The sequence below is a fragment of the Platichthys flesus genome, chromosome 8 (genome assembly GCF_949316205.1).
Source record: "Platichthys flesus chromosome 8, fPlaFle2.1, whole genome shotgun sequence".
NCBI lineage: Eukaryota > Metazoa > Chordata > Actinopteri > Pleuronectiformes > Pleuronectidae > Platichthys > Platichthys flesus.
The window spans coordinates 12,449,738-12,475,438 of NC_084952.1; the positions used below are offsets into that span (position 1 = coordinate 12,449,738).

General features: G+C 40.4%; 3 protein-coding genes across 10 annotated transcripts; all 3 read left to right on the forward strand.

The window, feature by feature from the left end:
• Positions 1–41: 41 nt before the first annotated feature.
• On the forward strand, positions 42–4,189 carry ndufs8b (NADH:ubiquinone oxidoreductase core subunit S8b). 3 transcript variants are annotated; one of them, XR_009921737.1, is made up of 8 exons: positions 42–131; positions 1,347–1,401; positions 1,495–1,560; positions 1,644–1,733; positions 2,106–2,278; positions 2,419–2,547; positions 2,861–3,086; positions 3,180–4,189. XR_009921737.1 is itself a non-coding variant. In XM_062393898.1 (7 exons), exons 2-7 carry the CDS (start codon positions 1,347–1,349, stop codon positions 2,990–2,992), a joined length of 645 nt encoding a protein of 214 aa, XP_062249882.1. In that variant the 5' UTR covers positions 42–131; the 3' UTR covers positions 2,993–3,147. The 3 variants fall into 3 exon arrangements, 2 of the variants coding, with proteins under 2 accessions (XP_062249882.1, XP_062249883.1); XM_062393898.1 differs by lacking the exon at positions 3,180–4,189 and having other exon boundaries at positions 2,861–3,147; XM_062393899.1 differs by lacking the exons at positions 1,644–1,733; positions 3,180–4,189 and having other exon boundaries at positions 2,861–3,147.
• Positions 4,190–4,639: 450 nt separating this feature from the next.
• On the forward strand, positions 4,640–7,674 carry ran (RAN, member RAS oncogene family). Of its 2 annotated transcripts, none has more exons than XM_062393901.1 (7): positions 4,640–4,757; positions 5,624–5,675; positions 5,791–5,875; positions 6,461–6,586; positions 6,701–6,888; positions 6,991–7,161; positions 7,288–7,674. In XM_062393901.1, the coding sequence occupies exons 2-7, from the start codon at positions 5,637–5,639 to the stop codon at positions 7,330–7,332; spliced, it is 654 nt and encodes a 217-aa protein (XP_062249885.1). In that variant the 5' UTR covers positions 4,640–4,757; positions 5,624–5,636; the 3' UTR covers positions 7,333–7,674. The 2 variants fall into 2 exon arrangements, with proteins under 2 accessions (XP_062249885.1, XP_062249884.1); XM_062393900.1 differs by having other exon boundaries at positions 4,663–4,801.
• A 1,927-nt stretch (positions 7,675–9,601) lies between these two features.
• Positions 9,602–25,178, forward strand: stx3b (syntaxin 3b). Of its 5 annotated transcripts, none has more exons than XM_062393917.1 (12): positions 9,602–9,982; positions 16,846–16,920; positions 17,020–17,119; positions 17,464–17,538; positions 17,671–17,741; positions 17,846–17,954; positions 18,048–18,121; positions 19,033–19,167; positions 20,232–20,342; positions 20,612–20,722; positions 24,374–24,465; positions 24,557–25,178. In XM_062393917.1, exons 1-11 carry the CDS (start codon positions 9,953–9,955, stop codon positions 24,449–24,451), a joined length of 969 nt encoding a protein of 322 aa, XP_062249901.1. In that variant the 5' UTR covers positions 9,602–9,952; the 3' UTR covers positions 24,452–24,465; positions 24,557–25,178. The 5 variants fall into 5 exon arrangements, 2 of the variants coding, with proteins under 2 accessions (XP_062249901.1, XP_062249900.1); XR_009921739.1 differs by lacking the exon at positions 20,232–20,342 and adding an exon at positions 21,727–21,844 and having other exon boundaries at positions 9,603–9,982; positions 22,213–24,465; XR_009921738.1 differs by lacking the exon at positions 20,612–20,722 and adding an exon at positions 21,727–21,844 and having other exon boundaries at positions 9,604–9,982; positions 22,213–24,465.
• The last annotated feature ends 523 nt before the right edge of the window (positions 25,179–25,701 follow it).

Here is a 25,701-nt window from a genome sequence, read left to right on the forward strand (position 1 = left end):
AAGTGCATTTGACTGCTATTCCCTATCTGAGAATGTGAAATCGACGAGATGCACGTGAATGCATCATTCCTGACAACTGCGTAGTTCAGGGTCCACTGTGTATTCCTGCTCAACTGTAACTCAACTCAAAGGTGAGTGCGGTTAAATTATGATTATTAGGATGAAATGTTTCAGTCTATGATCATTTTAAGCTTCGGGAGAAGGAGCCATTTTGAATTAATCGAGCTGCAACTAGTATTCTGTTAAATTACATTAAATCAACCTGCTCTTCTAACAGAGAAGTTGGTGATTGACCTAATTGTTGCATGTAATCAAATTTATTTAAACCAATCTGGTGTGGTGACCATGCTTTTACTAAATAAAAAGAATTATGTGACACATTAAAACATTTTAACCTATTAACGGTGGATTTATCTAAAACGACGCGTTCACGTGCCTCGTTCAGTGCGTGAAAACGAGCATCCGTGCAACAGAACTGAAAATAAAATCATAGCCGTTTGCAAAATTGTGACTAGGCGTTATGACGTCATATCACGCAATAAAATCAGATGATAAAAATTAACCAATGATTGTAGTGGGGGGGGGGGGGCTACATTTGATTTGACTCTCTTTGACTCATTACAAATAGTTAATTCAAGCCTATTCACTCTTATTATTTGTATTTAAAAGCTTTATACTATCTGCTGGTCTTGTGACGGTGGTTGATAATCTTTGAATGCTCCTTCACCGTTTAAACTGGATTGATCAATCGTTATTCCCATTCTGATCAAAATCCCCTGAAGGTGCCACACCACTGACGTCATAGCAGGGATTTAGGGAGCCAGATTACAGCGTGGATGTTCTCAGTCAGCTGCTCTCTCTCTCCCTCTCCCTCCCTCACCCCCACCCCTGGTTACAGCAAGGATATAATCTACTGTGAACATTTTAAATCCTCTAACAAATACTGAACACGCATAAAAATTTATCAAAGTCCTACATGATGACTTCAATTGACTGCCATCAGCAATGCATTTCAGATTGCATGTATGTAAAACAAGTAGGGAGACGTCTAGGTTTATTCCGGGGTCATCTGAATGGTTGGTGATGGTCAGTTTACCTCAATGAATGCACTTACACTTTAACCTTTCCCATTCGTTAGTGTGTTAATCTGGCCTTTTCAATATGACATATTTGTATGTTTATTTTCTAAATGTATGTTTTTAGATTTATTAGTATCGACAAGGAGTTTTGTGTGGATGAATGATCAGTGATATATGTTTTCTCTCCTGCTTTCTTTGGATCGCACCATCTATTTTGAACGTGTCTCACTTATTTCAAGTCGCTTCCCCTCTCTCCTCTCTGCTCAGATGTCCAACGTCACTGCACTCAGCCTGCGTCTTCTCCACTGCTACTCAAAGCACGGTACTACTGAAGCAGGTGTCAATAAATTCTGTGCTATATGTTTGCACAAAATCAGGCCTCATAACATCACTTTTGTATCATATGTATCATCAGGTACATCCGGACATGGTCCAGGCGTCCTGCGCCCGTTTAGTCTCAGTGTCCATAGGGAGGGTTTCAGTAAGTACTGCTGCCAACCAACAGCTCTTCACATAAGACACATTTATTGAGATTATTTGGAGCCAACTTGTCTCTGTTTGCAGAGTATGTGAACGCTCTGGAGCCGCCAACAGACCTGAGGTCCATCACTGACCGGGCTGCAACAACCCTCTTGTGGACTGAACTTTTCAGAGGTCACACATCACTCACACACACACACACACACACACACACACACACACACACACACACACACACACACTGTGGTTGGCTCTGGACGCTGTATCATGTGTAGAGTTAAAGGATACGCCTATCTGCCCACAGTTCTCCAAAAACGATTAAAGGCAAATAGAAGCAACACCACTGCTCCTTCATTTAAACGAACAGTCCCCACATTTACTAGATTTTTTTTGTTTGACAGTGATTGATGAAACAATGCTACCCTTTATGAAAATTAAAAGGTATCTTTAAATAGCAGGGGTCACACCGCTTTGCACAAGTTAGACATAGAAATATGGAAAAAACAGTCATCACCTCTTTGTTCCTTTGGCCAACCCTCCCTCCAGGTTTGGCGATGACCATGAGTTACTTGTTCCGTGAACCCGCCACCATCAACTACCCATTTGAGAAGGGACCTCTGTCACCCCGCTTCCGTGGAGAGCATGCCCTTCGCCGCTACCCTAACGGAGAGGAGCGCTGCATTGCCTGTAAACTGTGCGAGGCCATCTGCCCTGCTCAGGTGACAACCCAGTTCCTGCCTTGACCAAACAGCCAATATGACTGTAATGTTTACTCTAATAAGCTCTGATTAATTATCAATTATTAATTACCTCTCTGACTCTGTCGCTTCTATTCATTCTGTTTCTATGTTTAACCCAGGCCATCACCATTGAAGCTGAGACTCGAGCTGACGGCAGCAGGAGGACTACGCGCTACGACATTGATATGACCAAGTGTATTTACTGCGGCTTCTGCCAGGAGGCCTGTCCTGTTGATGCCATTGTGGAGGTAGGAAACAGCTTCCTAATAGATTCTGTGGAGCTGAATCAAGCTGGATGTTTCACTTTGATTTTCTGTAAGGTTTTCAATCCAGCCCACAATGGGTTGGTGATTTTTTATTTACTGGTGATACATCAGTGAAGATTTTCAATTTGGAATAATTCGTTCATCAAGATCTAAGTGTTCTCGTAATGTTTTTTATATACACAACTTATCAAACTGTGCATAAATTCCTATAGCATAATATGGAACTGAACTTACGTGTGCATTTTGACATGCAAATGTCATATCTATCTTTTCTTCTTTGTCATCTCTCCACCAGGGTCCCAACTTTGAATTTTCCACAGAGACCCACGAGGAGCTGCTGTACAACAAGGAGAAGCTGCTGAACAATGGAGACAGATGGGAGGCGGAGATAGCAGCCAACATACAAGCAGACTACCTGTACAGATAGACTGTTGAATCTGCACTGACACACTGACAACAAAGATGTGTGACACGTGAAATTATGTGTCTCATCATCGTTCTATGCACTAAAGAGATTACAGGTAGTGAAGCCTTGCAGCCTCAGACTCTGTCATCAGAATTGATTAAAAAACTCACAATTCATTTCTTGTGTTTTATTGATATTGCATTTTTAGGGCCCGAGCACCAAACCGTAGGAGACAGTGGAAGGGCCTATTGAAATTGTAAGGATTATTATTTATTTTTTCTTCAGGCAAATGAATTGGCTTTTTGAGGGCTTTAACATGCTAAAATTCTGACCAAAATTTACGTATTCTGGGGTTATTTTAAATGGGCGTGCCAAAATGTCTCAATGGCGCCGCCCGAGACCCCTGGAACGCGTTCACATTGACCGATCTTCACAAAAATCGATAAAGAGGATTATCATGACCAGACAGACATACATTTTGCATTAAGTGGCCATTTGGGCAAGAGTCCCGGCTTGATGACATCTAGACAGAAATCGTGACTTAAAATCTTAGAACATTGATAATGTAAACATAAGATTACTGTGACGTGGCGTCGAAGTTCATCAACTCGCCTTGACACACAAAATGGCTACAAATTCGGTGTTGGAGCTTCAACCTCCCTTAAACTACATTTGTGTATCTTCTGAAGTTGATATCATAAACTGTAACCCATGTAACCTATGCACATGCTTGTTATAGACTATCTTCTACTGCACTTTAAGAAATCAAGGTTCATCTTATTTAATAGGTCGGACATTTCTGAAAATATATTTATGTATGTTGCTGACGCTATTTAGGAAAGTGAGAGAAGTAAATCCTGTTTTTAAACTTTAACTGTCTGTTGTATTGAAGCTGGTGCTTAAACAGTTGGTCGAGTGATAGATTATTAAATGCCAATATGTTTGCTATTTAATTGATTGTTCAAAACATCTGGATCCAGCTTATAATATGTGAGGAGTCGCTGCTTTTCGTAGTTTTGTATTACATCAAGGGTATTTTATGGACATTTTTGGTTTTGTTGCTCAAAGGAAACAAGGGGTTTCAGAATGTGAACAGTGTGTTTAGGCAGCGGATAGTAATGAATATGTGCCATCCAAATGAAGTCTGGATCTAGTAAATTTTAATGTGGTTACATAAACACAGTTTAATATTAATTAGAGCTAAAGAGACCAAGCAATCAAATAAAACTCAACAGAGGAAATAAACACCAATCATCAATATTTAATTCAAATAAAACTGTCTGGCTGTTGATTTGTTGGTATGTGTTAACTTATTTCACTTAATATTTCACATTTAATATAGTTGGTAAATGGATTGGATTAATCAAGTGTAATTGAACGTATGGTTAACATTGTTTCTGATATCTAGACCAATGAATTGTTTGTTTAGTTTACGAGCATATTGACAACCATTAGTTTTTATGTCTTAATACTGCAGCTTGGTGGTTGTAAATGACACAATAGGAGCAGTAAACACAGACTGTACAGAAGCTGGATCTCAGGATGTTAAATGACTTGCTCTGGCTCACACAGGCGGATTCGGGCTGGGTGATTTTCCACGATGTGTCGCACTCAACACACAGACTGTGGCTATATTACGCACCCTCTGGTCTATGGTCTCACTCAGAGGTTTTTTTATTTGAGCGCCGGGGTTGTCACGTGATAAGGGCGGAAACTGCCTCCTAGTCCACGCTGAATCTCCCGCGAACGCGGCCATTTACTCTTTTCTCTCCTCTCAACAGCACCGGTGAGTCTCTGGTTTCCTTCTCCCATCGTGGCCCGACTTTGACTGTAAGTTTGTGTGTTTGAGGAAAGTCTGTTTGAAACATACCGCAGACCCTACAATAGGGTTTCTGCTTCGTTTGGTGGTTTATGTGTAGCCACGTGAAGAAGCCTCTGCCAGACTAGGCCACTGGGTTTTTTCCCCTTGTAGCTAACGTAGCCTGTTAGCTAAGTGAACGGCTTCCATGCCGTGCTGGCTAATCGGCTAGTAGCTCTCATCGCTTTGTTCCTGAGAGCATTTTCATTCATCTGATCAACTATATTTCTTATTAGTGACTTAAAGAGGAGCCTGTCGACGGCCCTGTTAGTGGTGTTAGCCCCTGGTTGAGGGCGGAAGCAGGGGGGAACACAGTGCGGTCTCCCGGGTCGATTGTCTCAACCGAACAAGAAAAAGTGCGCTAGCCGTTGGTATGGCGCACTCACACCAACGGCTGCTCACTGAGCAGTTAACCAGCGAGTAACGGCTAGATTTAGAATACAGACTCATAGGCTTGATAGACGAGCTTTCATTCAAAACTTCCTCGTAGGGAAAAGCGTATGTGAATACACCGTTCTTATTCAACTGTTAGCATAACTGATACGCAATGTGTTTGGCGGTAGCTTGCATAGGAAATTCTAGAAGCTGCTATCGCTACCAAGCACCAGGCTGCTGCTTGTAGCATTTAGCCGCTCAAAGCGCCACTAGACCCGAACTATTACATACAGACTGTTGCCTTATAGTTCACTTATGTATTGCTAATAGCTAACCATGTAGCTGCTAACAGCGTTAGCTCAACGTTAACTGGATGGTGAAATACGTTCTAACCGTCCCGCCTTGTCTTGTTCAACCAGATAAAGAGTAACCATGGCGGACTCAATGGCTCAGTGTGTGGCGGTGTTCAAGGTAAGTTTCTGAAATGATCTAGTAAATGATGTAAATTGACCAAAAGATAATGGCGGTACGTGCGCCAGCAGTGCGGAACCAGTACCAACCAGTGTAAACCATTCTCTCCCCTCAGCTCGTGTTAGTTGGAGATGGAGGCACCGGGAAAACAACTTTCGTGAAGAGACACATCACAGGAGAGTTTGAGAAGAAATATGTCGGTGAGTATCTTGATGTGTAGAGAGAGTGACACGTCAGTTTGGGACAGATAACGAGCAAAAAGACGTTTCACCAACCGACAGCAGGGGCTAAGCAAGCAGTCACCATGCCCTGGGTTCACACCTATGTCTGTGGCTGACTTGACAACATATTGTACAGAAATGCTTTACTAGGTTTTATGTAATTTAGAAAGTAACTCCATTACGTGATTTGTCCACCAAAAAGCACTTACAAATTGACTTAAACAAATTTGTTGATACAGATTTTGTTTGTATACATACGTTGCTTTTTTAACGATTGTGGGTTGGGCCTTAATTGCATCTTCCAGGATTTTACTTTTGTTGTTGGTCTGTGTTATGCAGAACCTTGTTGATTAGGGAAATCAATCAAAAGTTAATGGGTGCCAGGTGGATATACCTTATGTGCTAACAAACCAATAAAATTCACATCCACACAACTGCCAGTTTCTTTGAACTACCCCCCCCCCCCCCCTTTGTGTTGCTCCTTCCTTGGCCCATCTTGTGATATATATATAAACCTTTTTTATGTTTAACATACTCACCTTTGTTCTTTGCCTAATTTTCTAGCTACTCTGGGAGTAGAGGTGCACCCACTGATGTTCCACACCAACAGAGGAGCCATCAAGTACAATGTGTGGGACACAGCTGGTCAAGAGAAGTTCGGAGGCCTGAGAGATGGATACTACATCCAAGGTTTGTGGATCAATCCTACATTGTGCTGTTAGTCATTAAACCTTGAACATTCTCTACAATGACTATATGTTAAAATGTGGGAATGGTGAGATTTATATTTTCTTACTTCCACAGCTCAGTGCGCTATCATCATGTTTGACGTCACTTCTCGAGTCACTTATAAGAATGTGCCTAACTGGCATCGTGACTTGGTCCGTGTATGTGAGAACATTCCCATCGTCCTTTGTGGCAACAAGGTTGACATAAAAGACAGGAAAGTCAAAGCCAAGAGCATCGTGTTTCACCGCAAGAAGAACCTGCAGGTATGTCAACCCTTGTGCCTATTCCAGTCACGTGTGAAGAATGTCAAATAATTGGTGTATTCCTTTTAACAATTGTCTGTTTGCACACTGTTCTGCTTCCAGTACTACGACATTTCGGCCAAGAGTAACTACAACTTCGAGAAACCTTTCCTGTGGCTAGCAAGGAAGTTGATTGGTGATCCCAACCTGGAATTTGTGGCCATGCCTGCCCTCGCTCCTCCAGAGGTTCACATGGACCCAACATTAGCTGCGAAGTACGAGCACGAGCTTCAAGTGAGTAAAACACGCAGGTTCGATGTCTGTTTGACTGTATGTTGTAATTCAAATCCAGCCGCTTCTAGGTCGGGCCAATTACTCAAACTCATTAATAACTTGAAATCTCCATCTTCTCCTCACCAGGTTGCATCAGAAACAGCATTGCCAGATGACGAAGATGACCTCTAACCTGTTTCCCAAATTGTCCCTCTCCCTCCTAGCTATGGACAGGAAGTTGTTGGAGTCTTGACCCCCTTCCCTTACTGTAAAATCCCTTTTCAGATTTTTTTTATTTTTGAATTTTTTCTGTTTGTTTTAAAACTAAGAAAGATAACTTGGTGGAAAAAGTTGTGCTTCTAATTTCACTGTATAAGACACACCCCACCCTAGTGTTGTCATTGGCATGGGAACGTGCTACTCTTCATCGTCGAGCACCCTCCACTGCACTTAACCAGCCCACAGAATGCTGTTGTATGGTGTATTGGAAATGCTATGGGGAGTAAACTTTGAATAAAAACATTCTCAATATGACATGTCCTTTTTTGTTTAATTGGTTTTAACCTCTGGGAAACAGTGTTGCTGAAGCTAATGTGGTACTTTGTGAGTTTAGGTCGCACCATTAAACCCCCCCCCCCCTTTTTTTTAAAGAAGATATTTTGGCCCCTTATTAAAGTGTGACCTTGAAGCAGTCAAATGGAATTGTAAAGTTTATTTGTGACTTTCTACATAGTCCTCACTAACTTAAATAATGGTACGACATAACTCAATATTTAAGGTATTGGCTTGATTCTGGTAGTTTTCAAAGTTGTAGGGGACTGGACAGGGTCAGTAGTTGCAAGTAGGATGAAAACATTGATAATTAAAAGGAGCTTATGCAGAGTAGCTGACATGTGATTTAGTGAGAAGGTTTAGAGCAGTATTACTCTTGAAAATAACTTTTTTTCCCTGCTAGTTTCCCAAGTGGGAATCCCTATGCACAGAACTTGATATTTTTGCAAGTCATGTCCTTTTGTTCGAGGCGAGGCTGAACATCTGCCTCTTGTGGGGGCTGCAGTAGACAGACTTAAACAAACAAATTAGATCAATGAATTTCAGATAAGTCTTAAAAGAATGAGGCCTTTCAGTAACTGAAATTTAAACTTTGCAAAGTCACTACTGTAAGTAAGGGACACGTCTTACCTGCTAAATACACTGATGTCCACCAGGGGTCACTCATGTTCTTTCAATCTCATTACTCACTTTTGGCATTAGCGCTTAGTTTGAGGCCTCGTTCACCATGACGTTAGCCCTCTTTAGAAATGACGTTTACAACGTAGTCATCCATTTACACATGCATGCCTTCTCATCAATCAGACATGGTTTGATATGTAATCGTCATTAGCTTCATTATTGTAAGAACAGCAAGGAGAGTTTCTAATAAACTCAAGGAATCTGAGACACAAACAGTAATGGTCATACAAACATTCAAAATGATTATTGTGGTATCCATCAACTCCACAGTTAGCAGTGGAAAGGAGAAATTGTACTTTAACACCATTAGGGCATCGAGGTTTTCATTATTTTAACTGCTCAAAAATGTAATGTTTCAAAAACTTAAATAGGCTTATTATAATTATTTTGATCTGCTTTGTATTGGAAATTCTGTTAGGTAACTTATTATTAGAAGTGCTTATTGTTTTGATCAATTAGCAACATAAGGCAACATGCTATTTATTTTTTATATCATTACATTTATTTGCTGATTCTGCTTTGGTTTTAGATTCTGTCGTTCCATTTCATTGCTGCCAACCTCACTACTTAGTTTCCTTCCCTCTCATGTACCTTGTGTTTCTGCAATGAGAAATATCTTGAATCTTTTAGTGATCACAAGGAGATTCTACAATGTTTCCTTGTCGTTTCACCTTACCATCTCTTCATGTACATGTATATGGAAGTTCTCTGCGGCCAGTTTCATTTAATACAGTCTATTTAAAGGTTCGTTGTATTGTCATTTAGTGAAATCTAGTGGTGACGTTTCATGTTGCAGCTGAACACCCCTCACCTCATCCTCCCCTTCCAAACATGAGAGGGAACCTTCAGCCTTCAGTTGTCATTAACACTCAAAAGGTGTTTAGTTTGTCCCGTTCGGACTGCTGCAAACAACATGGTGGCATTATTTAAATATAAAGGGCCTCTTCTAGGGTGGAGCTAGCAAATATTTGTACTATTTAGATGAAATACACTTTTTCAGGATTATTTCATATTCAGTCTCTGCCAATAGATCCTCTACAGTCTTTGATCCTCTCACATAAATCCTACACACTGCTTTACAGACCAAAGCCTTCATTCAGGCGGTGAGGTGTGTCAAGTCTGTGTTATTCACCTGAACGCATCACCCTGCTGCAGGTGACTCAGGGCGTGGCCTCCTCCCCGGCGAACGGGGCTCGCCGCGCGCATGCGTGAGACGTAGAAGTGCGTTTTAGTATGATTACCGTCCAGCGCGGAGAGACACAGATTAAACTGCTGCACACAACTGTTGTTTTAATCCGCGGCCCGAGGAGATTTAGCGACGAGAAAACACCGGGTTTAAACCCAGCAGCCATATTGTATGGAAAAAAACGACGGGAAGGTTGTTGTCGCCGGGAAAAAAGAGTGTTGTCCTCCTCAGACTCGGGAGTTTAGCGGAGTTTCATGTTGTTTCTCAGTGGCGGAGGGTTTGTGACGGACAGCGAGCCCAGCAGCTGGTGGAGGAGTCCACGCACCGGGACTAGGTTTTCAACCCCGTTTTCATCCGCTCGGTTAGAAACGTGTTGAATCGACCATCGCAAAGATGAAGGACCGACTGGAGCAACTTAAAGCGGTGAGTGATGTCCGGGAAATGTCAGGTTGGCTTCAAGTGTCCGTCTCGGTCTTTTCCTCCTCATGGGTCATTTCTTTGAACGCGTTGAAAAACACATTATGGAAAAAAAGAGAGAGGATCAATTCAGATTAATAAAAGGCCCCCCCTCCCCCATTTCCAATTCACTTTTTAATCAAACCTTTTGGATAGATACATAACGCATACAATTTTGTCCATTGGAACCAACAGCCTACCCTGTGATGACATCACTCCTGATGTGTGTAGTAAAATGCAGGTTGTAAAGAGGGTCATCTGTTTAAACATCATTTCCAGTTTCTTTTACATGCAGCCATGTTGTGTGGTTGGATATAATAATAATTATAAACGCTGATAATGTTAATAATGAGAAACTTAAATTATGTTTCACCTTTCATAACCCAGTTACATTGTGCTTCACTTGTTTAAACTATTAAATTAAGATGTGATCTAAACTGTTGCTTATTATCTTCTTTACATTGCATATTTAAGCTAGTGCTCTGATAACCATCGCCTCCTAACATGATGTAGACATGTGCGTACAAATATGATAATTTCAGCTTCTCATATGTGGTGGGTTGGTTGTTAGATGTCAATGGAAATTATACATCATGGTTGTGAGCTGATGGTCACACAAATTCTTTTTTCTACAACTGTAATATGATTTCATAGACAAAGTGATTATCTAAAGAAGAAAACAGAACAGTAACAGAAGCATAGTTACAATGGAACAGTCATGCTTTATGACTGTAGTTCCCCCATTGCTAGGAATACATTAAACCATTGAAAATACTAGACTGACTCTTACTAGAACTCTCACATTCTTAAGAAAGAAAAAAAAAGTATAGACTTAGTAGATAGCTGTCAAATAGATACAGGATCTAATGTTCAGGTTAGATAGATAGATGATAGATGGATGGATACTTTATTAATCCCGAGGGAAATTCAGAGGTTGATTGTATCTGAGTTCAAGGGCCCAAATAATCCATTCCCATGTCTCAAGTCATCACAGTCAGATTATTATGATTATTAAACAGAGCCATCACTGGCAACAGAGGTTTCCATTTTATTCACCTTTTCTCTATTCAAAACCAAGTTAATGAAAGTAAATACACTTGCAGGGAGGTGGGGGGGCCTTGATCCTTTTGTAACCCCAGTCGGGATGTGCTACCATAGCTACTCCTGGCCAAATATTTGCCCCCCCCCCCCTTTCCAGGCGTCTGTATCTCACACAGCTGGTTTCTTTTCAGGGCAAAGAAGTGCATATAGCAAATGAAGTAGGTCAGTTATTTGTTGGGAGGCATATATCACTGCTTCCACCCTACACGTTCCAGGATGCATTCCTCAGTTAAAATGTTGTTATTCTCCCTGAGGCTGTAAATTGTGTGGTTTGGGTGGGGGCATGTAGTCCTGTGAATGTGGGCTCATGCCACCAGCGTGATTATGTCACCTGACATACCTTAGTCCTGGAGAAGCTTGGGAAAGACAAGCACCATGAAACCAGGAGCTTAACCTGAGCTTTGGCTCTTTGAGACAGCTCAGGCTGGAAGTCGTTTAGTCACGTTATGATACGGCTGGCTGCTCAGACCATTTTAAACCAAAACATCAAAATCTTTAGTTAGTTACAAGTTAGCTGGACAACTTTCAAAAGACCTGAGTAAAGCTCCAACTACAAAAATATATTGGGTAAATAATTTTATTGAACACATTCAAAAGTGTCTCCTTTTGATGAACACTGAAGTTATCTGCTGGCTGGCTGCAGTATTGCTTGTAAATCCATCCTCCTTCGTGTTGGATGGGACATGAGGGAAACAAACACATAAAGTAAATGGTTCTGTCATTTTAGATAGATCTTCAGTTTTATGTTTGTTGAAGTTTGGTTTTAAGTAGTTATTTGATGCTGTAAAAATGGGCGAAAACATCATTAATTAACATCTGAGGCTGAATTGATATTTGTTGAGCATATGTGTTGGCAAGACCCAGATACCACAGCTCCATCCCCCGATAACAACTGCACAGACTCTGGCTCCAAATGCGCAAGATGGTAGCTTTCATATCCGAGCTAATACGACATTTCTGTATACTCGGAGGAAGAAGAGATGCGTCGCCTGTCTTCTTTACTGTCCATGGCCAAAATAGAATCGATGAATACAATCTTAACTCACAATAAGTCTAAAGGCTGATGTCCATGTGACAGCTCGGTGTTCTTCATCCTTTCGGCTTCTTTCTCTCTTAATGTTTTCAAATGTACTTTCAGTCAAAGCCTTACCCTCGCTGCTGTGTGACTTTCCTCTGCGATATGGCTCCAATACCAGCGCACTGAATGGGGGAATTTCTACCGGCACAAACATGGTTTTTACTGTGGCACCTGCACTTTTTTAAATCCCTTGTCAGATTTCAGCATTGCATTAACACAAGTCCTTATGAGAGTATTTTGGCTTCTGTCACCAGGCCGCTGTAAATCCGACCTCATGTCCCTCTCCTGCTGCTGCTAATAGCTGGTGGCTCACTCTCTAAACCGTCCTGTGGGACAGTGTAGTGCACAGAGAGGCACCTACATTTTTTTTATTTAACCTGCTGAATGGCTCTTTTCCTAGTTTAGTCTGTAAAATGCAAAGCACAATTTTGTGTGACACTACAGGTCGCCTTTTAATTGCGTGACACCTGCTTTACCGCTGGCTTTTTCCTGCTCTCCTATATCCTCCGGAATAAATGAAGTATCACTAGGAAAACACACTGTTTAGCCAGTTTGCCGGTGTGCAGTTTTTTCCTTCCACTGTATTAGTCACTCCTAATGGATCACGATTATTCATTTCCGTTTGCTGCATGTCTAGTAGCCCTCCACGCAAAACACACACTGTAATGGTGGTGAAAACACCAACTCCCACACGGCTTCACAACGTCAACACAACTTTTCTTTCAATTGTCCGATGGATTCATTAACAAACTATTGCCACTCGACTAGTGTAAACATAATTTTGCCTTCTTTTATCCTGTTGAATGTGTTATGCTACTGTTTCGTCCTTTATGATCCCCAGTGACAAAGTCTGCCATTTTATCAGCTCTGTTTCCTTTAGATGACGGAATCACGGGAAAGATAAGTGAGCCAGAGGGTTGGCCCTGTGTTTATTCAGTTTTGTGCATGATAATGAGTCAAAGAGGTCACTCCATTTTTATTATACATTGGCTCTGATGCTTTTGGTTTGTGTGTGAATGCTGATGTTAATTTCACTGCGGGGTGTACAGGCGAACCCAATGAGCTCTGTCATTGTACTTGTGTATGTGTCTTTCCGTTGGTAAGATCCCTCTTTACGTAGTTTCGCATTTGATCAGACTTTCCTGAATCATAAAGCTGTCATCTGATTGGAGGTCAGATGACAGTGTGTCTGTGTAAAGAGAGCCAGTCAGTTTTATGACCATCTGTATCTGTAAAGCTGATGCTAGTTGACTCTATCTGCTGCAGAGTAAAACCTCGGCTCAGTCATTGCCTTGTTGAGAGGAATTATGCAACCTGACATATGGTGCTTTGTCTGCAGAATAAGTGTCATTAAATGTTTGTATAAAAGCAATGAGCCTGTATCCGGGGTCACATTTCTGTCCTTCACGTGCAGCATGTGTCGTATTTTCTAACATGATGCCAAGTCGTCCAAATGTTATCCTGTGTGTGTTTTTTAATTCTTTCATGATTAAACAAGATGTAACTAAGCATGAGATTATAGTGTTTGTGTTGATTTAGTAAACGAAAAAACGAGAGAATCTAATTTGCTTCTGGACGGTTGACTGTGAATTACCATTTTGGCACAGCTGCTTAAAGTGGAATTAAATTGTTCACAATTTATATATTTATTTCACAGCACCGTGATAGGGAGTGTGTTTCTTTCCCCTTTGCATCCGACAATATTGCACAAACGCTGTAAAATGCTGGTCAGTTTGCAAAAAAAACATGCGAACATTACATATCTCACGATCACACGCTTAACAAGCACAACTAGTCACGAAAGGTTAAACTGCATTACACAGCTCACCACCCACCCCCATTCAGTGTTAGGAAACAGTGCAAGGTTACTGAGTAATGATAACATTTTTTTATCCAAAAGAATAAAGCATGTGTGAGGTTGTGTGTTCGGCTCAAGTCCCTGAATTTGTCTTTTAATCTTCGAACCAGAACAGGTGCTTCGAAGTTGAGTCATAAGACCAGTGAGTGAGTTTAACAAGAACTGTTGTTAATGTTTTCTTGATGACTTCGACATAGTCACTGCCTCTGATGGTTACAGTTAGTATCAGCCAGCTTCCATGCAAGAACCTGCGTTTCTGTGTGTATGTGAGTGTGTGTGTGTGGGTCTTTCCTCTTATTTTTGCTGAATGAGAGACACTGGAAGGAAATGAGCGCTTGCTCTTATCTTGCTGCTGCATAAGGCTGTGTGAGGGAGCATAAGATATTGGCCAGAGGTTCAAAAACAAGCAGTGTGACCTGTGTGCGTGTCCGGGGAAGTCTCTGTTCCCATGTGTTGTTAGTTACAGCAGGCTGAAACAAATGGTCCCAGGCTGCATTTGCAAGTCAAATTGTAGACGAGGGGCAGAAGGTTAAAGACAAACTAAAAGTCTGCACTTTAACAGTTGTAGTAAATTTCTTTCCACAGAGAGCAGTGACATTATTTGCAGACTGTTTATTAATAAAATGTCTCAATATTTTAATAAAGTACTTGTGATTTCTAAAGGTCAAGGTGAAACATTCATTGTTTTATTTGACTGAAAAAACTGTCCTATCAAATAGAAAAGCTTATATTTGAGAAGCTGGAGCCATCGAATGCTAGGCAGTTTTGTTTAAACATGTTTTTTTCTTCATAAAATAAAGTTACAGCTCCATAAATACAACACTTTATTTATTTTTAGTTAGCTTACGACAGTAAACAGTCGTAAGCTAACTGGAAACATTGATGTAGCCTCAATGTAATCACCACAAAGTAAAATATTTCGTCTGCCTTTATAGTAAGGAGGAATACACAAAAACTACTCAACCAATTTCCATGAAATTTTGTGGAGGGGTGGGGAATGACCCATGATAGAACTCAATACATTTGGTGCATGTCCAAAGCAGGTCACAGCACCATGATCCTTGCCCCCTCTTTGTTTAGCGTTGAATAATTCTTGGAGAAAGTAATCAGGCATGTATAGGGAAGTAATATCTATATATGTGTGCAATTTAGTGCAGCTTAATTGAATTTCAGGGAACTGTTGGGCCTTGGTGTAGGAATGTGCTCTACTTAGTTTATGTTTTATATACTAAACAATCATTTGATAGAGTAGTCATTGCAGCCCTAAATCAATGCCCATTAATCGTCAGCCGACAAACAGTTATTCAACAAGCTCATTTAAAACGTTTGTACTGTGCATTGTGTAACCCAGTGAGAAACAGGAATGCTGTGACTTAAACTATATTTTGAAGTGTTGTACTGATATTTATTGAGATTTACAGTTTAGAGATGAAAACTAAGTCAGGTGATATGAGAGCGTGGAGAAGTTCACAGGTTGGTTTAACATGCAGAATGCTTTGTCCTGATTAAAAGGAGGGACACCAGCGAGTGTCATCCATGCTAGACAGAAACACGAGTGTTAAGGTTGTAGTGGCAAAGCCCAAGCTAATCGGGTGTTTAGTGTACACATGTTTGACTTTAAATGCATAAGTAATCAAACGGGAGGGAACACACCACCCTCTAACTCCGTCACAGCACGGCCCGATGATGTCTGTTTACACTGCAACTGAGCTGTGGTTGCTTGAAGTCAGTTGAAAACAGGTTGAGTTCCTGGAGCCTGGCCCTCGTCCCCACCGTGTAAATATTCCCCAGCCGGGCTGAGCTCTGTGTGATTGGCCCTGTGTGTACCCACTGTGCCCTGTGATGCTTTTATGACTTCAGTAGAGGGAAGCTCTCTGATGAATTTAGTGTTGGCTGATTCGGATCAGACCAATGTTTACGGTTGACGTATTCGTAAAGCACTGCGAAAAACCAGGAAGCATTTCATTAGAATGGCCTTCAGTGGTGGCTCCTTGTCTAAATGCTGCTCAGTGTAGGCTTCCTTCCCTGATTAGAAAATCACATCTGGAAAACACTTTGTATATTTAGACAGAAATTGTGGAATTGAAAGTTGATATTAATACAGTATATTTGAACATCTGTTTTCAGTTAAAATGTTTGTATTGGCTATAAAAATTCAGACTTTGTGTTGGGATGATCATAGGAATGTTGATTTATTTAGAGAATACTTTTTTGGGACTATTGAGTAGGTGGTCATAGATTTCTGTGTACTTACTTATATTTTATCTAATTTCCTGGTATAAATCACAGAACTATGCTCATTTTCAGTGGGCAATATTATTTTATAATGTATTTATTTTCCTTATTCACTTCATATAAAACTTGATTTAGTGCTGAGAAGCGAGCACTGAAAATACAAATTACCACACAACAGCTGTTCTGAGCTGTTTGTGTAGCAGCTTTCAAAAACAAGGGAGTACAAGTTGACATAAAACAGAAATACATTAAGACAAGATATAACAGAATCATAAGGCAATTTAATGAACAGAGATGGGACATAGAAACAGTCAAACAAATTGAAGATAGAAAAGAAATGGTCATAAATTGCTCTACAGACACACATCTGTCAGGTTTTGCTGTTTTTACCCCGGTGACCACAATGAACATCAGGGTAAACCTTTAATCCCGAGGCGTTGATGACACGCTTTTTATTTATCCTGTGCGCTTCAGAGAAATACCCTTCACACGCTCTCCGTGTCCAGCTGGACGAACTGGTATAAGTCTGATGCAGTCTCTTCCTTTTTCTTCTCTCAGACTTGTGATCAAGATGACGAAGACGTGGAGATTGCTGTGGACAACGCAGCCTTCATGGATGAGTTCTTCACTCAGGTGACTCTTACTGTCACTGCATTATAGGGGACAAGTTGCTGTTGTTTAGTAATTTGCATATGTTGTGTAATTTTCTAAAATTCTACTTTTGTGTTTCAGATCGAGGACATTAGGAACAGTATTGATAAAATAGATGACAACGTGGCTGAAGTCAAAAAGCTCTTCTCTGTCATCCTTTCTGCTCCCACTTCAGAGCAGAGTAAGATACCTCATCATCACCCTCAACAGCCGGACATTTATTAACAATGTAGTCACTTAGGTTCCCATTAAGGATGGTTTCCTTCCCAGAACTTCAACCTTAGTAATGTTTTTCATTTACAAGCTGCATTTAATTGTTTGTGTCCCAAATTGGATTCTGTCCTACTTTTGCTAAGAAAAACCCAGAAATATTCTGGTACCCCATCATTAAACCTTAAGTGATTACTTGAATTGATAACTTAAAGAAATATTATATAGATATGTCATTAACTGATTTGAAAATGTCAGAGAATACTAACTGAATACGCTGACTTTGTATTGTAACTTGTATCTTTTCCTTTTCAGAAACACAGGATGAACTGGAGGCAATCACTAATGACATTAAGAAGATGGCCAACAATGCAAGAAACAAACTCAAAAGTGAGTCTGCTTCACACACACACATATCTCAGAATAATGGTTGATGTTTATTCGACATAATGTGAAACAGTGAAGTGACAACATGTGCTGTGTAATGCTTGATCATAAATTAGTATATTGGTTTGTTTCCAGCCATCGAGAGGAATCTGGAATCGGAGGAGCAGGAGAGGGTCTCAGCTGACATGCGGATACGTAAATCACAGGTAAATGATGCGCACCTTAACTTTCAGCTGGTTCCACATACATGTTGTCCCCCCAGGTTTAATGTTTTACTTACTGCTACTATATTTTCTCTGTTGTCTCCCAGCATGCAGTGCTGTCAAGGAAGTTTGTGGAAGTAATGACAAAGTATAATGAAGCCCAGGTGGACTTCAGGGAGAGGAGTAAAGGACGTATTAAGAGGCAGCTAGAGATCAGTGAGTGTTTCCCACATACACAGCAATAAAGTCACATGATGGTCCTATATATTCTTTGTCATTTACCCTTCACTTTTCATTTCTCCTTTCTAGCTGGAAAAGCAACCACAGATGAAGAGCTGGATGAGATGCTGGAGAGTGGGAATTCTGCTGTCTTCACTGCAGGGGTAAGACTGTGCGCTTTGAACATCCACTTTGTTGTTGACACTGGTCATACGGTCAAGTTGTCAGTGGCTCAAGAAAAACAAAAAATGCCTGTATCAACAGGTTAAAAATTAGCTGTGCTTGAACCTATTGGGCTCAAAGTCAGTTTGCTCCTTTGGGCCTTATTGAGCCCTCTGACCCTCATTCAAAGATATAACAGCCAAGTGGTGTTCTCAAAAACAAAAACAAATAGAAAGAGACGAGGATCATTAACTTGTCAGGCAAGAATGCGGCGTATTTTGAAGTGGGCTGTCTGAACAAATGCTCAAACATGGGTTGCAAGAATATGATGACACATCATGACAGAGAGTGTTTTGTTGTTTTGTTTCAGCTGCATGAAACCGCTGGTAAAAGGAGAGCAAAGTACATTTCAAATAGTGAGAAAGCTTCTCTGTGCACAAGGTTGTTTCCAGTACAACCTGAGAAGAATTTCTTTCACAAGGACACACAATGTAGTTTGACATTCTCCGATCTGATAGCAACTAAAGGCTTTAAAAAACGTGCCTCAGCCAATGTGACCATGAATGCAAATAGAAAGGGAGAATAGAGAAAGATTGGGAGGAAATAGTCTCAGTCCTTTATATTACCATGTTTTCTTACTACAGTCCTAAAACCAAAATTCTAAATTGCCAACTTTGCTTCTTTATAAGTCAGCAAGTGCAGTGACACTGATTTCATAAAAGAAAAACAACTGAAAGAATTGAACTGGCTTAATTTTACCTTGGTAAGGTTCTTACAGTACCTTTTTGTATTAAGATTCGTATTTAGGAAGTTTTATTCTGTTAAACATAAAAAGGTTTAGTAGAAAAACAAATGTATGGTCCCTAAAGTGAGTTGAAAAGGATAGGATTTTGATATTCTCTCTTCTCCACAGATTGTGGATTCTGGGATCTCTAAACAAGCCCTGAGTGAGATCGAATCCAGACACAAGGACATTGTGCGTCTGGAAAGCAGCATCAAGGAACTGCACGATATGTTTGTAGACATTGCCATGTTGGTGGAGAGCCAGGTACACTCCTCCACTCGTTTGATCAGCCCATCATATTGTCTGCCCATCAGTTACCTCAGTAACCTAACACCTAATCCATTCGTTTATTCACTCCTGGCATCGATACCGGACTCTTATCTGCAGCTCTTTTTAATCCAGACTGTCTTCAACTCTTTTTCTTCCTGTTTGTTTCTCTTCTCATCACTTCTGTGGTCTGACCATCGATCTGCGTCTGTCTCTGTTTCCTCTTTTCCAGCTCCATGCATTTCTTATACATCTCTTTACTGTCTCTTTCCACTGCCTCCTCCATCTCATCACCCAACATTGATGGAATCAACTTTAAAGCTTTTAGTAAGATGTATGAATTCTGCATCATTGTAGAACAGAGCAGACTTTGCACTACAATCAGAATAAACACGTGTCAGTAACTGTGTGTTTTTATGTGTACATGAGTATAACTACATATTTCTTGCTGCTTACACCATGCTTTCTGAGGGAAAAGCTTGTTTGAGGTAAGGGACACTGCACTGTTTGTGTTGGGTGGGTTTGCTGGACTCTTGTTTTCTCAGCAAGAGAAACTGTCTCAACCAACTCTTGACCTTCACCATTCTGTATTTTGAGATTATTGCCGGAAGAAGTTTGTTCCAAAGAAACTGAGCAATATTATCACTCTGAATACTTGGCTGTGACATTTACCCGTGCATTAAAAGCTAAAACAAAACTGGTGTCATTATTCAAACTGAACTGCAAGGCCCAAAAGTACATTAATTCAAGATTAGATAAACTCCTTGATGTGAGATCCCTAAATGTGCCAGATTTTTCTCATCAAGATTCAAGAAATATTTCCTAGGGAGATTGTGAAGATTTTTAAAACATATCTCACAATGTTAAAGAATGGAAACTCTCTGAATATCAATAGTGTTTTCAAAATGTAATATAAAAATATAAATGATTAAGGAAAATCCAAAATTCTTCAATGAACCTCGAACTTATGAAAAATGTGTTTTTAAACAACCCCTTCTACTTGTGTTCTACTGGTTGAGTTGTTGCTCTGTATCTTACTGTTTGTGTTGTGTGTTTTTCAGGGTGACATAGTAGACAACATAGAGCAGAATGTATCCAAGTCACAAGACCACATAACAGTCGCTAAGGAGCAGACCAAAAAAGCTGTAAGGTACCAGACCAAAGCTCGCAAGGTAATGTGATTCGGCCAAATGATGCTCCAGCTTGCGCTGGCCTCTTCCTGTTCTTTTCTGCTTACTTTCTTTACACACTAACACTTTTTACACTGTTTGACACAGCTTGTGTGGACAGTTCTCACTCCCTCACCCTGCACCCACAATACCAATGGTGCGCAACTGTTGCATTCGTTGTGCTTTGCGTTTTCTTTTTCTTCCTCTGTCTCACTTGTCATATTTATTTTCTTGTACTTTTCGTAACCTCTCGTCCCCGCGACCCATGTTAGGGTGGAATGATTGAAAGGATTGAGAGCAACATGGACCAATCAGTGGGCTTTGTGGAAAGGGCTGTAGCCGACACTAAGAAAGCAGCAAAGTTTCAGCAAGAGGCTCGCCGTGTGAGTGACTACGGTCCAGAACAGCAGTCTGGTTTCCCAAAAGCAACCGTAAAAGTTTTATTTTTATGGATTTAAAGAAGAATGTCGATGATCCTGAAATCACTGATCTACAAATTTAAATACAGGGGATGGGAAATGAAATAGATGCCACAGGACCAAGATTGAGTCAGATTCCTGTTCACAAGTTTGATCTTACATAACAATTCATAATATTCAGGTGTTCCTTGCATGTCGGCCAATGAAGCACATGTTTCTGGTAGAATCTTTGTTTCATCAGCCCCTTTTTTCCTGTATAGTTTAAGAGAATTGCAATTAAAAGTGTAAAAAGCTTTAATCACGGATTGCTTTTGGGAAACCTGCCTAGCGACATGACGACCATCCCATCACCATCGAGACCCCGATCTTCACCTTGTTACGTGTGATGATCCCCCCCCACCTCTCCTGTCCTCTTGGTCCTGAGCCTCAACCCTGTGGTTTTCTGTGCTGTGATCTGCCCAGCACCAGCAGTCAAAACCAAGACCACCCCCCCCCCGCCACACACACACACATACATGTTCTACATTTAACTATTTTTCTCCGACTTCTTTCTCTTCAGCTTTAACCCTGACTTTGTCTCTGTTTACAGTTTGCTCAAGACGTCTGCCTTATTCTCGTTGTTCTTATTCTTTGATTTGTTTCGCGGTGTGTTCGCTGTTCTCTCTGCTTCAGTATGTGGGAAAATACCTGTTGAACTGTGATATTACCATAAAGTCAACATTGTTGTGCCAAGTGAAAACTGGTTCATCAGACTTCATTGAAGCGCACTGTTTGGGTGGTTACCATGCAACAAAGACAATAAATGAAGCTTGATATAACCCTTTTTCCCCGCACAAAACGTGTGTTAATACTTTATAGAGTACAGCAATAGTTACAGTAAGGATCACACATAGGTATATAGAGTATAATTAATGTTGTTTCAACACTGAGAATGATCCTGATCGTGCTGTGTTGGTTGTTCCCAACAGAAAATGATCATAATAGCAGTGGTTGTGGCGATCTTGCTGGCCGTACTAGCTCTCATTATCGGGTTGTCAGTGGGACTGAAGTAAAGCTGATGAAACCTGAGTAAGAGGAGAGCTAAGGGTGAGTAACTCTGCAGCAGATAACTCCTGCAGTGCCATGTTGGGTGTGTGTATGGGTATGAGGAAGACTTTGGAAAAGGGTTTGCAGGTTCTTTATCTCCGGCTCCCTGAAGGTGTCTGTGTGTTTTTCCTCTGTATCCAGGGGGCTTAATTAAGGTGTGTTTGTGTGCCTTTAAAGTGATTGGGTGTGTGTGGGTTTTTTCTCCCATTCTGCATCTTTTGCCTCTGGTTCCTGCTAAACAAACAAAGCAGTTCTGACAGTCGGTTTGTCACACACCGTTTTAGGCTGGTGTTTTGTCTGTAGACTCGTTTCAGATTCCATGCAGCTCCTCGCTAAACGCTGCTCTCTCTTTGTGTCTCTCTCTGTAGAGGATGATGGTTATTGGTGCCGTCTGTGCTGTGGTTGTTCTCATCCTCCTCATCGTCCTCACACTAAAGCAGGACCTCTGTGTTGCTGCTAATCATCAGTTCATTCATCGTCACTCCATCCTTCCCTCCATCAGCTGACCCACCAAAGAAAAGTTTGATACTGGTCACCTCCGATGGATACAATCATATTTCATCCAAAGAGCATCAGTTTAAAACTGCACCAAGAGTGGAGGAAGGCTTGATGTGACATTGGAGAGCTGGCACAAAAGAGGACCTTAAAGAAATGCATAACAAAATATTTCAGACTTTTGAATTACTTTCATCATTCCCTTCCGTACCATCCTCCCTGAATTGTGAGGGTTTGTTTGACTCCTTCATGCAGCTTGGACAGTTTTGAGGAAGCTCTACTGTAAATGAGGAAACATGACTAATGCTGCGGTGAGGTACAATTCCCTCTGTCCTATCTACACGTGGGCGTAAAGGGAATTGAAAAATAACTGATCGTTCTTCCACAAGTGTCACTTAACATTTCATTGTGCAGCATTCAGTGCCAAATAAGCAGCCTGGAAGTTTTAGTCAATCTGAAATTGATTAAGTCCCAGTGAGACCAACAACACTGTCTTCATGTCTTTCCTTTATGAGCCTCGACACATTTGTGATCGAAAAGCTTGCTACTGTAATGGGTATTTTATTAGTCCGGAGGATTTTCAGCACTTTCACATTTCAAAATATGACTTCATTTTTCTGATTAGGCACAGATAAAAATGTAAATAATATATTTGTTATGTTTTATGAATATCTGGCCTGAATATGAAGCAGATTCTTCAGTTTTATAGAGCATATTGGTTTTAATGTTAAATTTGTGAAGGATTATGCTTCTAGAAACACATTTCATGGCTGGGCAGAGCTAAGAAGAGCAAAGAAGGAAAACACTGTAGCACTATAACATTTGAAGGCATGAGTTTTTACAGACGAGACAGTCTGTAAAAACATGTTGTTTTAATGCCACATGATGTAAAGAGACACTGCTAATAACACAATTGGCGTATTTGCCAGAGGAGCCAAAATAGTTTTTGTATGGACATTTTAACTTGCAGTATTGTGTCAGTGGCAGGCGGATGTGAAACCACTGTGAGTTGCATTTCTGCAATGTTTTAGGTCTCATAATATTTCTACTATAAACGTACAACTCAGTTTATGAGGTACAGCAATAATCCAATCTAATACGACAGCCCTGGTTGTAATAGTTTCATCATTTCATTAGCTCATTTTTGGTGGAGAGAACATGTCAAACTTTCAATTTACTGAACCACAGTGTACATATGGGCATGCTGTAGCTTTAATAGGGTAGTTAAAGAAGCTTATTAACTACTGTATTATACACTGGTTATATCAGGCATCAGAGAGAAGACGCAAGGTTATCCGTTTTAATCACATCAAAGGTTTTTCAGTGCAACAACAATGAAGTAACCACAAGAGACACAGTCAGTGAAATCCTTCAAACGAAGCCTGGGTGACGCTTTTCATTCAGCTTGTGAGGGAAACACTTGACCATGAGAGGCCACCAGCTTGATCTGTACATCAGTCTGCTCTGTCTGGCTTCTGTCCACAACCTTTCAATCGTAATGCTTCTATTAACGGGTTTTTCTTCAGCACAGGCTGCAGGAAGAGCTCAGCTGAAACTGTTGGAGTCTGTTTTTAACTTAAATGCCAATGATTTTAATGGTGATTAAAGATTTTATGTTTTTTAACTACTGTTTGAAGAGTGCTTCATTTGCAGAGTCATGCTCATCTGCCCAGCTTGACTCTGTTAAGGACACAAGGTAAATATGTAATTAAATCTTTACTCTTTTTGGATGACTGGAGGATCTCTGTGAATGTTTTTTGTGGGTGCAGCATGTCTATACAGGATATTTTTTAACCACTGTGTTGCAAAGTACAACCTTTCAAAGACAAGTCTTAAAGAGGAGGTAGGTTTTTCACACACACACACATGCACACACACACAGACACCCCTTTTACCACTCTTACCCACTTCTCCTTTTTGCTCGAATCATTTCCTCAAACCGTTGTGTCCATACATGTAAATTATTGTCCTGTTTTGTGTTAACAATCATGACTCGCAGTTTAATTTGTGTTTTTATCTTTTTAAAATCTACAGAAAAAGATGATGATTACTTTGTGCTGTGCCATCATTGGGATTGTTGGGTTCTCCTATCTCTACAGCTTCTTCTCATGAGCGCTCATTCACAGGTAAAACACCTGCATCAGCCTCTAGCTTTATGAATTCTCTACTTGCACTTACATGTAAATACAAGAATGTGTCTTTATTTGCTGTTTCTAGGAAAGATGCTCGCTCCAAGAACAATAACATTTCCGGATATGCCCCCAGTTCCACCCTCAACATTATTTGAATCTGTTATAAAAAAGGTATATTGACATTTTTGAACCGTTTCTGTCCTGAACACTTACCTCTGTATTTAATATTTGATTTAAAACGATTTTCTTGCTGTATGAAGTGTTTGAAAACGTGTTATAAGTGTGTAGATCTTTCTCAACCTGCCACCTGACGAGTAATTGTTTGGGGTTGTAGTCTAACGCCCCCTGGTGGTAAATTAAGGTAAATTTTATTTAGCGAAAATTTGAATACGTAAAATTATTATTATGCATTAAAAGAATGAACGTGATCCTTTCCCTTGCCTTGTAAGCCACCAACGTCAAATCTTACACGTATATAAATTATGAAGCTCTGGTCATACATATATCACATTAAGTAGTATTTTTTTTTATTGTTTGATGTCATTATTATTTTAATGAATTGTGTGATTTTGTTGTTGTGTGTGATATGTATGAGTCTGTTTTGCTGCAATGCTTGTTATAATGGTCTTCTGTGTAACTCGCTCACTGGCTGTGTGTCAACCCAGTAAAGCCTGTTATGTAATAAAGCTGTATGTGTGTTAAACCAAGTGTTGGTTCATGCTTCCTGTGTGTGTTTGTGTGTCTATCGCCTGTTTGCGCTGAAGGATCCAAGAATGTACCGCGCAATACATGTTAACTGTCATAGCTCTGTCCATGTAATGTCTCGTTTCATATGTTTATTGTTCATTTGAGCGCGACACTGCATCCGTGCGTGAGGCTTTTCTGACCTAATTTCATCCCTCACCACGGAGCCAGGCCCCGCCCACCAATACTGCGTGGGGCGGGTGCTACGCGAGGGTGCGTTGGTTTTTCTGCTTCGTGTTTGGAGGAACCTGGAGCAGTAAGAAAATGGTGTCAATGGTATGAAGATATGTACATGAGCTGATGAATCAACTACTCAGCAACAATCTAAATTATATAATTATTTATCGTTTTTAAAAGGGTAAAATGTTTTCTGTTTCTAATTGTATACGTTTCTTAGTCACATTTAGGTAAAATTAATATTGTTGAACTGTACTAATAATTATACATATGAAGACTTCACCTGTTTGGGCTTCTTTTTTCTGTAAC